The sequence below is a fragment of the Melopsittacus undulatus genome, chromosome 8, assembly GCF_012275295.1.
Source record: "Melopsittacus undulatus isolate bMelUnd1 chromosome 8, bMelUnd1.mat.Z, whole genome shotgun sequence".
NCBI classification, from domain to species: Eukaryota; Metazoa; Chordata; class Aves; order Psittaciformes; family Psittaculidae; genus Melopsittacus; species Melopsittacus undulatus.
This window is the reverse complement of record NC_047534.1, coordinates 23,911,796-23,924,281: the sequence shown is the minus strand read 5'-3', so window position 1 is coordinate 23,924,281 and position 12,486 is coordinate 23,911,796. Positions and strand designations below refer to the sequence as shown.

General features: G+C 34.0%; 1 protein-coding gene across 2 annotated transcripts in view; it reads right to left on the bottom strand.

Annotated features, from left to right (window-relative positions):
* Window positions 1-1,225: 1,225 nt before the first annotated feature.
* Window positions 1,226-12,486, bottom strand: part of KIF18A (kinesin family member 18A) — a 35,928-nt gene continuing 24,667 nt past the window's right edge. For both annotated transcript variants that reach the window (XM_031050464.2, XM_005150720.4), the window contains exons 14-17: window positions 6,622-7,105; window positions 6,001-6,105; window positions 3,802-3,911; window positions 1,226-2,100 (exon numbers count right to left, since the gene is read on the bottom strand). In XM_031050464.2, the coding sequence (XP_030906324.1) occupies window positions 1,958-2,100; window positions 3,802-3,911; window positions 6,001-6,105; window positions 6,622-7,105 (842 nt within the window). In that variant the 3' untranslated portion in view covers window positions 1,226-1,957. The remainder of the gene's footprint in view (window positions 2,101-3,801; window positions 3,912-6,000; window positions 6,106-6,621; window positions 7,106-12,486) is intronic.

Sequence of the window (12,486 nt, the reverse complement as noted above, 5' to 3'; positions counted from 1 at the left end):
CCTGTTCACACTTTATATTAAATACAGAATTCAGAAGACATCACATAAACAAAAAAATGTGTGGCCTCTACAATTTTAGCTGTACCAGCTGCCAAAATCCTAAGTTAAAATTAATTCCTAAATCTTGTTCTTCATCATGACAGAGAAAGATTAAACGACTCCCCCATCCTTTCTACTGAAATGTGGTCAAGTCCCAGATTATAGCTTTTAGGTTTTTCTGAGGTTTAGAACTTTATTCATAAAAGCCTTTTCCACAGCCAATAATTTCTCAGTCCTCATTATGCTGTCAGCATGTCCCCATGCTTACTAGAACTATACTACCTATATTCTATTTAGAATGCTAATAGGAGGATTAAATTTTTCCTGATCTCATTTTTCAGTAGTAATGCCTACTTCTCAATCATTCCTTGCTCTTTGAACTTCCCCGATGAAGTCAACCTCTGCAATACTGTCTGCTTGTTGCAACAAGTGGTCCTGAAATTTTATACAGACAGTGACCGTTTCCTTCAGAAACCTTCTGAAAAATGCCCTCCAATGTGTCAAGAATCAACATGTCAACATTCAATGGCTAGGGGGAGGTATAACTGGGAAGGAGGTTTATATTAGTTTGTCTAAAAATTGCAGACTACATACAGCAAAAATAAAACTATAAACATTTGGAATACTGAAACAATTTTAAGAATTAATTTTATAAAAGCTGTTAGATCACAGAGTCTAGTTTTCTGTCACATGAGAGCTTGCGATGAACAAACACCACCACCTGTGAAACTCTTTAAAACCCATTACTATTGCTGCAAGCCAGAATATTTTTCTGCAGCATACTTGGTGCTGCTTAACTGACTGGGGTTGAAAGTTCATTGCTTCAGGCAGGCAATTAAAACCTCTGTACTAGTTACTGGACTTCTTCTGCTAGTTCTCCTTAGTATGGGGCAATTTACATCTACACATCTATTTGCAAAGACCAGACACATTAGAACCACACTCCTCAGGATCAGCAGGCTGTCAAGGCTTCAATACAGCTATATATAACTACCTTGTCTCTGAATATTAATCACTGATCACAAGATACAATATAAACTATGTATACTTCTAGCAATACCTGTCAAGATTAATGTAGACATTTTTCATGATAGAAGAGGCAAAAAGGTATTTCTTTTCCTAGAAGTTCAATTGACATTATATCGCTTATTAAAATTAAACATTTATTTAAAGTAATGGACAATTATCCTATTTACAACTGAATCAAAAAATTTAACAAAACAGGAACATTTACAACCAACAGACTAAAAAAAGGCTAAAAACATCTCCATATAATAATTAAAAAAAACTTTCTGTACGTATTTGTGTCTCTTGGTGCTACATTGGTAGTATCTATCAGAACATATCTAAGAATAAACTGGCATCCTAATGCTAAGCAGGAAAGCGTTTTAGTATTAGCATCTGTTTGACTTGCTTCCAAATGAAAAAACAATTTTAACATTAAAAAGTCACAGCCAAAGTGATTTAGCAGGTCAAAATTATTTTAACTTTTGCATCACAAAATTCCCATTGAAAATTAAGACTGACTGTAGGTAGCAATTTAAGATAGCATCTAAAAATTACAGTATGACTGATCCCCTTAAAGACTTGCATCATCTGAAGTGTTAAATTGCTAGTCAAACACAGGGAAACACTCAAAAATATTATGCCAAAAGGTACACTGAAATAAAATTGCTTATTTTATTTGTTAATATGCCAAAAACATTGGTAAGCTAAGAGGAGACAAAAAAATAACTTATTTTAATTTAGAATTTAACAAAATCCTTTTTCTTCCCCAAGAAGTGGTTCTTACTGAAATAGTGCATTACTGAGACATCTTTAATACAAAAGAATTCACAGAAGGAAATCAAAAGTCTGCCTGTTCAAATTTGTTGTCCATCCAGTCTGCTTGAAATATGGTTGAACTCAGAAGTAAACCCTATTTTTTTTTCTTAGAAACACGAAGTAAAGGATTTTGTGATGTCCTTGATTTAACACCAAATGCTACATTTCCTTCAGAAAAGCTCCTAACTAGGTTTCTTGGCACATCCTGTTCTTGTTTCCAGCTCCTCGTTTTTGTTCCTAGTGAAGAAAGAACATTTGTTACAACTAGGAGACACTCATTCAATAAACATAAGCAGAATCTGGTCTACCTGGATATCTTGTTTCCAGAGCAATTTTTACACCTATTTCTTGTCCTTGAGAGCCTGTTTGTGACATGTAATAACTCAGCTCAGCAATCCAGTGTGCTAACTGCCTAGAAAGTCCAATAATTAATCCTCAATTGGCATGAGATGTCATTAAAAGGGCACAGTGGCCTACATAAAATGTAGACATGGGTGTAAGTTTTATTAATTCATATTATTATAGAACAAGATTGAAAAATGAACAATCATTAGAAAATTTCTGGCTATTTAATCAAAAATCAGCTCTTCCTTTAAGGGATTATGGTCATATTTCATCTTCTGCTGAAATGCATGCTATTGAAAGCAAGATGTATTTTACATTCAGTTAAACTTTGAAGAATCAAAAAAATTATTCTCTATTTCACAATGTGGTCCTTCATTACAGAGTTTCTCAATAATACCAGAGTAGCAATTGATTTCGGCAACTTCATAACCCAGTCTTGAGTAATAGAAATTGATGTAACTACACATGCACTTTGCCAACTAAGTAATTATTGGTTAGATAATACTTAGCTTCAGGTTTACACTGTTCAGGACTTTATTTTAATAGAGACTCAACATTTCTCATGAATGGAGAACAACACATTCATATGTACTTGCTCCTTCATATCAGTTCTTACAGAAAAACACCTATGTGCTGTAAAAGTGTATATTGCCTATGCCATTGCGCAAAGCTACACGATCAGACTGTTTTATAACAGCAGCAGACTAAAACTTTAAACAATCTTTGATCTCCTCTAAACCACACTAACAAAGATCACTAAATGTATTTCTGAAGATAGAAAAGGAGACAAGTGGGGAGAGAGAAAAGGAAAATTGTAAGGATTTAGTGCATTAAAATCTACTGCAGGTGCCAAGAAATGTAGTGTGCCATACACTATGAAAGACAGAGATATTTTGATAACTGTGAACGGAAGACCTTTGTACACATCAATTGAAAAAAAATTATTTGCAACTGGTTTTATCATAGTAAAGATATACCTCAGTGAGAAGCCATGGAATTGTAGCAGACTTTGACAGAGTGTCACCTGATAGCATTATCAGCAATCTGTTAGAAGCAAAATAATTCCTAAATATTGCTTTAAAATAATTTTTCCTCCGCTATTGTGTTAGCTCAAAATAGCCCCAAAATTAAAGTAATAAAACTCTGGGGGAAAAATATCCTCACCCTATATCTGTAAAAACAAATTAGTGCAGTACTATAAAACAAAGCAAGCAGTTAAAAACAGGTATGGAAATGACTAGAGGATATTATTTTGCTGTAAACCACCCTTGGCAAAAGATAAAATGGGCTCACTAATTTCTCAACAAGTACACAAACAATTTTTGGTGGAAGACCTTAATTCTTCAGAAAGGGTTTTCCCAATATGCTTGTAGTAACAGTGACTTTTGATTAGATATGATCTAGATAACTGGTTAGACATTCAGATTTGTTTTTAATGAATAGATGTACTACTCAAGCTGACAGCTTAGTGTATGGTTGACAGCAACCCATGCTGTTAAACTGACAAAACCTTGAGTATCCACCTTAACTCGGGACCTTCTATACCAACACAGTTACAGTACAGCATCATATATTTGAGTTTTTGATACTTACCTGCCATTTTAGGTACTCGCAAAGCTGTGTGGCTTAACAAGATCTCCTGTCGAATGCGTTTTGCAGAAACGGTATCTTGCAGGCTACCTAGCCCAGTATTCGATGTAGAACTGGAAAGAGAAGACAGAAAAGAGCTTGCTTTCAGCAAAAGGGTTAAGCTACAGTTCTAGCAGTTTAGGCTTTGCAGTGTAGAAATATATTAAGCAATGTAACAGAATGCAAAGAATAAACTAATTTATGATGCCTATATTACCCCCTTTTTTAAAATCTACAAGACCATTTCAGCTGTAAACATAAATAATGTTACTACTTAAAATGAAGACCAATATGCTAGTTTTTTTGCAAACCCCAGAAGCCAGCTTGATGGTCACTACATGCCAATTATACTAAGAAATAATCTCAACACATGTATAAAATACTTGAAATAATCAAGCTGTGTTTATTGAAAAAATAACACTTTTCATTGCTACAATAGCTTCTCTACATCCTCCAACACAGTTGGAGGGGGTGCCTTCATATCACGCAATACTTTTTAGCTAAACTAGAAGAAAGTTGCTAAAGCTTCAAATTCATTAAGACAAAACATCTATATTTTATAGACTTTTATGTGATGAACTTCAGATTTAGAGCGAAAATTATGAACCTATCTAATTTCACCATTTCACACTTGCCTCGCTAACTTCCCCAGTTCCACTCTGTAAGACAGCCTCATAAACAAGCTAATTATACTTACACACCAAGTTTCTACGCTTTTCCTATTCCCCTAATGATGTTGTATTATTCTGACTTAATAGTCCTCTGACTTACACTGCTTTTCTTAATAATGATTTTCTGCCCAAATGAAAATATATAGCAAACGGTAAATACTAAGACTTGCTTTGTCCAAGGCCTAAGTTCTATTCATGCATGCTTCTTGGAAGAGAACTATATGCCAATAAGAATTTAATGTTATTTAGAAAATGCAGCCTCTCTATTATGACTGACTAGCTTCTTATCCCTTGTCCTAGCAACAGTTTCAAATTCTATTTCTGATTTAGAGAATATTTATATTTTATTCTACAGTAATTATTCTGTGGTAATTTTATTCTATAGTCAGAAACTTATATTTTATTCTAATACTAGTAGGAGATGAATAACTACAAGAAACATGGAAAGCATGAGAGAAAAGGGGGAAAAAAGAGAAAGGAAAGGCAGTATCTGAAAAGCATATTCCTTTCCTCCTTCATGAACAAGAAGCTTTTATTCCTTTTCTTCATCATAAGCTGCTAGCCAAAACCAAAGAACTTTGCTTTACAGACAGTTCATACTCTGAGGCAGAGGAAATAATCACCATAAAAAGAATAAAAGTTGGGGGATTTTCTGGTAGTGTTATTCTAACTTGGAAACAGGGAAATACATGTTTGAGATACAATAGGAATGAGATAAAAGAGCAGAAAGAGCTAGTATGTTTATCTCTAAGGAAGATCTAAGCATATATAAATTGGAAATCATTGCACAGTTATTAGAAAAAAAGTACTTTTTAACTGTCATAGAACATTTACCTTCAGGTAAATCAGGCTCCAACAGTTCCCACACCTGTGCCTAAAGAGAATCTAGAAAACTAGCTCAGTTTCAGGGATCAGGTGATTTATTTTGCTAAATTAATACTCATTTATTCAAATAAATTAAAACATGAGATTTGCCTGTTTTCTTATCACAGGAGCAATCCTAGAAAATAGTTTACAACTAGAATTAGTAACAACTAGAACAGGAACATGAAATTAGATCAGGCAAATCTGATAATCTACTAGGAAGATTTGCTATCTCAGAGATGCTAATAAACCAAAGAAGTTTCGTCCATGCCCTGCAATCTACCTATAGAACTTGTTCCAAGGGTCTTGAAACATTCTTTAGAATACCCATGAGGTGGCAGCTCCATTCATTATCTAGCAACAAGACACTAACTATGATTTAAAAAAGGTTGTCTCAATTTTGGCTTTTGGAAGAAGATAAAAACTTGAAAAGCCAATTCCTCAAAACTTGTGAGGTAAAAATCCATAAATTGAGTCATTCAAAGTATTTGAGCCAGAACATCTCCTTAGCAGGTCCATATGACCAGTATAAGAGGTTTTCAGATTTGAAACATAATACCAAAACTTACATGAGAACATAAGAAAATAATGCAAATTCATTTGTATAGAAGATTGAGTTTAATTTTACCTTAATATTTTTCTTTTTCTCTCAGCAGCAGAAGTCATTGCCATATAGGAGGGCTTCTCAAGTACTGACGTAGGATTTTTGTTTTTTAAGGAAGAGAGTTCAAGTCTGAAATCAAAGAATTACATTTTTGTAAAACCTGTTCTGGGTAGAAGTGAAATTGTTCTCAACTGTGAGTAAACTTATGTTAAGTTGAAAAACAATATGGGAAATTCATTTCAATATTACTTGAGGCAGATTTACAGAACCTCGCACATATATGGCAACTTTAACAATGGCATTTCTCAAAGAGGCTAAAGCATCCCTTTTACAGACAGGAAAAGTAAAGCTTGGAGAAAGAAAGTTGCCTGAGGTGTCACAAACCATATCACAAATACTGTATATTGTTTTTGGTACCTATCTTGTAAGAAAGAGTAAGCCTTTAGCCTCATCTGTTGTCACTGACATACCACTCACTTCAAATAAATAGCAGAATTTGTTCTGATGTCAATTAAAATTGAGGGTTTGATTTTCAAAATACTGGGTTTACAAATAAAATTGACTTAAATGGAAAAATAGAGTTGTAAAGATAAACAGAATTAAACTGTTTGGGTAATATTCCTTGCCCTTATAAGTGGAAAATACCTGTGCAGAATGCTATCGATGCATGGCTGTGACTCCTTCACAGGTGACTCAGTAGACATTTCTGTTCTTTCATCTGTCCCTTCATAGAGAATTACAGTTGAGTTCATGTCAGCTTCAGTGCACTCTGGTATTATGTCACATGTAGTGTCCAAAACACTCTCCTTTTTCACTGGCATATCTATATCACACACCTTGGCTTCCTGAAGGCCAGCAAGGTATAAAGCCTTCTTTACCACAGTCTCTGCAGACAAGCTCTCTACTGGCTTCCTGCAAAATTCTGGTGTATACACAATAGGGCAGACCTCTTTGGTAAGGGAATCCTCCAGATGACACAGACTAGATTGCTTGGATGCAGCAGGACTTTGAGCTGTGGCCGGAGAGTCCATTAGCTTCCGCCTGGTTCTTTTCTGTTGTGGTACTGCAAATTCTACTGTTTGCAGTGTATTTTTACTCATTTCTTGTGATGGTGTACCAAATGTTGTACCTGTGCAACACAGGCAAAATGGTTAGCACATTTACCTGCATTTGCTACCAAAAATCCTGCTTGTTTTCTCCTCTTCCCTGCTGAAATACATTTATTAACAGAAATTATGACAAAACCTATTTATTTAATTTACATATTAATTTGATCATTTAGCTGATTTTTTTTATTGCAGCATAGGCCAGATGGTAGCATTTGTTCTGTGGAACTCAAAGTATTATAAATATGCATAGGCTGATATAGTTAATCCCAGAGATATTACAAGTAATCACAAGCAAGATATGACACATGACAACAGGGAATGGAAGAGTAAGAGCAATGAAAAAAAAAAAATTACATTATCTTGACAACCATCTAAAAATATTAAGATGGTACTATCACAGCCATCTACAGCTGCCTCGTCACAGCCTTTTTTTCCCCTAGCAAGTACCATGCAGTAGAATGAGACTGTTGTAAAAGGAAGGATATAGAATCACTTGGAGACAAAAATCTTGGACACTGCAAACGCTAAAGTAGTATTTTAGAAAAGGAGAATGAAGTTACTTGGATCCTGACATCTCAATATATCAACTCTGGAAATAAAAGTTCTTTACTAAAACCCCTACCCCTAAAAATAACAAAGCAGGCAATACAGCAGTAATTGACCATTCCCATTCACCCTGATACAATTTTTCTTGAAGTAGCATAATAATGTTGTGTGCAAGCAGGCAGTTATGACAGCAATCTCCAAAGAGAGGAAAGACCTTTGTTCTCTTGAAGTTTTCAGTAAATGAGAATCATTTAAACAGACCACTGCTCAAATGGCTAGGCTAATGGTGACTTCAGTAGTTAAATAAGATGTAACAGCGCATTTTTTTTTTTAATACAAACCAAGAGTGGGAGAGGGCTATCAAAACCCCAAATGTTTCTAGATTTCACTTCTAGTGCAAACTTCAAAAATTAAGGCTACTACCCTAAAAAAGTATATGAATTAGTCCCGCTTGAGCTGGTAGCCACAGCATCACACATGCTCTTTCTGCATTGATTACTGCATTCCTGAGCGCAACTACACTGTAAAAAGTGCTCCTGCTTTTTAAATTGCTGCAAGTTACTCAAGAATTAACTGTGGTATTCGTATATAACAGTGCTGATAAACATTTATTTCTTCTAAAATTCCGTTCTACTTCAGCCTTAGACTAAGAAAGCTGGTTTGAACTCTACAGTCTGAATGTTTCTTTACTTCACTCTCATGTGTTAACACTTTAACCATTTTACCTGTTCCATAAAAATTCTTTGAAGAGGAGAAAAAATGATTAGAAACATGCATGTATTACATTATTTCACCCCAAGTTTGATTTTTTACAAAAAAAGCAAAGCTTAAATTATTACAAATCTTCTGTCTGCCTCTTCTCAGCCCCATTTAATTTTGGCTTCATTGCCCTGTTGTATTCCAGTTTGCCGCAGGCAGAAAGCTTTAAGAATGCCAATTCCTCAAGCACCCTCAAGAAATCACATCTTGGAGAAAAGGTCCAAATAAGAGCCTCCTTGAAAGAAAGCTGTCAAAGGATGAAGGATGGTCTCACCACCACAATTTTTTCGTTCCCACTTTGGAACGAGACATACCATATGATGGATTCCTCATGCCCAGCTACACAAGATGATGCCCAATTACAAGATACAAATTAGAGCTGTGAGGAGACAAGAAAGGACCTAAAGACCTAGACCTGTTCTGGGAGGATGGAATATTATCAAAATGTGCACAACTGACAAGTAAATTAGATGCTAATAAATAGGCCACAAATCTATTCTTTGTTGACAGACCTTAATTCAATAATGAAACCATTGAAAAAATAATGCAACATTTATACCTCACTCAACAGCTCAGTTTCAGAAAGCACAATGTTTAAACTACTATGGTTCAACAAATACCCAACAATGCAAAAACAGTAAAAGCAGGTTAATTTTAGCTCAAGTGCTTATGGAAAAAGATGCTTGGACATGAACAATTACAGTTCTATTCTGTTCTTTTCAGATTTGAAGAAACACAAGCATGGCAAACTCAAGCCTGAGAGGACTACTTGACATGAAATTGTGAGTTTGTGTATGTGCCCATGCACAGTTCACTACAAATAAGATTTCCTTGTTGTTGTTGATAAAAAGCAAAATACATTATATTCTTATACCTAATCTTAGTCTTATTCATGGTCAGAATTCACCAGGTGAAGTGCAGTAGGTTATTGAGATCCAGTAGCTTGATTGTAATCTAAACATTAGGCTAATTCAGAATATTTTTCATGATTAATGAAATGGCAAGGGTAGTACAAAAGGTCCTGTGTGTTCCCCAAGTAATTTTTACTTCTCCTAGAAATAATACAGGCCTACTCTGATGAAAATATTTTTCTTCAAGAGTTGGTAGAATTTTTTCACTGACAAGCAAGAAACTTATTTATGAACTATTTTCAATATGAACTCTATGACACTACCAAAGCTATGACTTTGTGTTTGCTCTTTAATTTTGGTTCTATGATTATTATTGTTCTATGTAGAAGACTAACATTTCTTTCTTTCAAAAAAAAAAAAAAACACCAAAATCCAACCCAAAACAAAAATACCCTCCCGCTTAAACAAAAAGAAGCCCCCAAGAAACCCCAACACCTTCCCTCAAAAAAAAAAAACCCCACAAAAAACACACTCATATTTTTTTTAAGTTATTACAACCAAAATTAAGGCCAAAACTTGCTTTTAAACATTTTTGGACATTCTTAAATACAAGAATAAGCTTTATATAAGGATTCCAGTCTAGCATTTGAAGTAAATAGCCACTAAATATCTCGTGACAAATTTTAAAATATTCATTTATTAGGTCTTCTCCTGTTTATATGCATCTGAAAGTGTGTGTTTCAGGGAAAAATAATGGTTAGAGTTCTATTTGCCTGTTGTTAGATTAGGACAAGAAGATCCCAGTTGCAGAAAGTTTGTTTACTGTAAGACGCTGAGGTTTTGCTAATGCCCTAAAGTTACTAGGAAGGAAGTCTGATGGAGAAGCATTTTGGTGAGTGCCAAGTTTTAGAAGCTTCTCCAGGACTAAATACTGGAAGCATTTTTAAATTAACTGTAAATGCAGCATTGAAACCATGAACTAAATAAGTAGAGAACACAAAATTATTGCCAACATTAATAATTTGTTGAATTTCATCATAATGAACAGTATTTCATACTGTAATACAAGTACATTAATAAAAAGACAGTTGCAGCAATTCTATATAGGGCAAACATAAGCTGCTAGTAAAAACACAGATCTATTTTTAAAATCTATTTATTTATGGAATTAAACTCATTTTAAACCAAAGCTAAAACAAAACTAGCTTTTCTTGCCAGTTAGGTGTTGGAAATAATAAAATATTCAAGAAGTGTCCCTTCTCATAACTTTTTGTGAAAGCATCAAGTTGCCCTAACACAGTAAACAACAAAGTAACCAAAATCACCACTAGCAACATCATTAACTTGGTTTCACTAAACAGCATAAACCACATGTCAGCAACCCCAACACTTCCATCTCAGTTATTCCATGTTGCTGTTATATAGCATACAGCTCCAAACAGTCATGATCCAAAAGTAAACAAGTACACAAAAAAAAAACCCCAAATATATAAACTCCTGAAAGAAAATTATTTTATTTCTGTCTTAGTAAGGAAGCAACATACTGAAGACAGTTGCTCATTTTTTGCAGGTGCTTTTAATAGCTGCCATTGAGAAGTTGAAATAAAATGGTTATGACAATTGCTAAAAAATCTCATGACTCCTGTAGCTTTCAGATAACTTCATGTGGTCATAAGTGTTTTTCCTAAAAAAAAAAAACCCAAACATGAATTTTCTTGCAAATGCTTATTTTCAAATATTTTAAAGGCTACTCAATATTATTAAAAGCATCGATATGGAGAAGCATACTTTAAGATTAATATATATTAAAAAAATCTTATTTAAATGGAATTAGTACCACAATCTGTCACTGAAGCAATTTGCCTTAGACTAAAACACCATACCCTTATCTTTCCTAAATATTATTTTTAGTATATAAAAACATGTAATATAAAAATATTTAAAGATACAGAAAAATATTTTAAAGTATATAAAAATATTTAAAATTCAAAGAATTTTAGCATAAGTTTGTCTAAACAAGCACTGAATATTTCAGGCAATCATGTGGTCATCTGTCACAATGTGGCTCATATCTCAGTGGGACAATGAAAGCTAAAGACAACCAGCTCCCTTAAATCCTAGTCAAGCAGGGAAAAATCTCCAAAGGACTTCAATTCTCTAAGTGGCAAATATAAATTTCCATTATTAAAGCAACACAGAAGAGACATACATTTCATTGCAGGTTGTGTCCACTAAAACCAAACTATTTACATGACAATCTTAGGCAATGCTTTCTTCCAGGATACTCCATTTTAATGTGATATTGTTGAATGCTTGCAGGTGGGTGATATGTACATATGTTTTAACACATGATTTATCTTATTGCCTAAACACAGTAAATTAAGACAATATATTCTTAATTATGAACTGAATATATAATCCAGTAATAAGATACCATAGATAAGTTTAATAAAGATTTCTTGCATTAGTAGTAGATAGCACATACATATTATATCCTAAGTTTAACATCAACAGCAATAGCTACCTCCTGCAAAACAATTACACTGAACTCAATGCAGCATGCTATGTCAAATCCCATAAACTGGTTACAAAAAATACAGGATTCCAGAAACTTAGAAGGTGTCTACTGGCAAGTATTACATGTAATTGGTTCAATAGGATATTCCCTTTTGTTGGAACTGGAAACTGCAAGTCAGCCAACTCTAGACACAATCTGTTATCACCATCTTAGGAGCGTTACTGGCAAGAAGTGAAGAGAGTGCACTGAAGACTGTAAGTAGTTCTAGAATGGATGTCTTATGTTCACCATTAATCATCATTACTTTTCTACTGAAAGACAAAAACTTTCCAACTCTGAAAAATCTCTAAACCTGTGTCATAAAAATGTAGGGAAATTATAGTTTGTATTTGCTTCATGTTTTGTGGACAGTTCAATCTTTTGCATCAGAATGACCACCATGATTCAGTGATGCTAAGTTTACTTTTTATTTTATATACAAAAGTGAATCCCTTTGTATTTTACCAAAACATCAGCAGTTAACCTATGTCCTGATGGAGTAGCTTGAAAGAAAAGTTTAGAAGGCGCATTTCCTTAGCTAGTGCTTTCAGCTGCAACACTTCTTTTCAAAAAGAAGTATCATTCCAAATGTATTTCAAAGACTAGATCATGTATTTGCTGATCTTTTGATTCAGGCTGAGGATTATGAAACATAATTGTCAGAGTTTCTAGATATTATTTTTCTTGA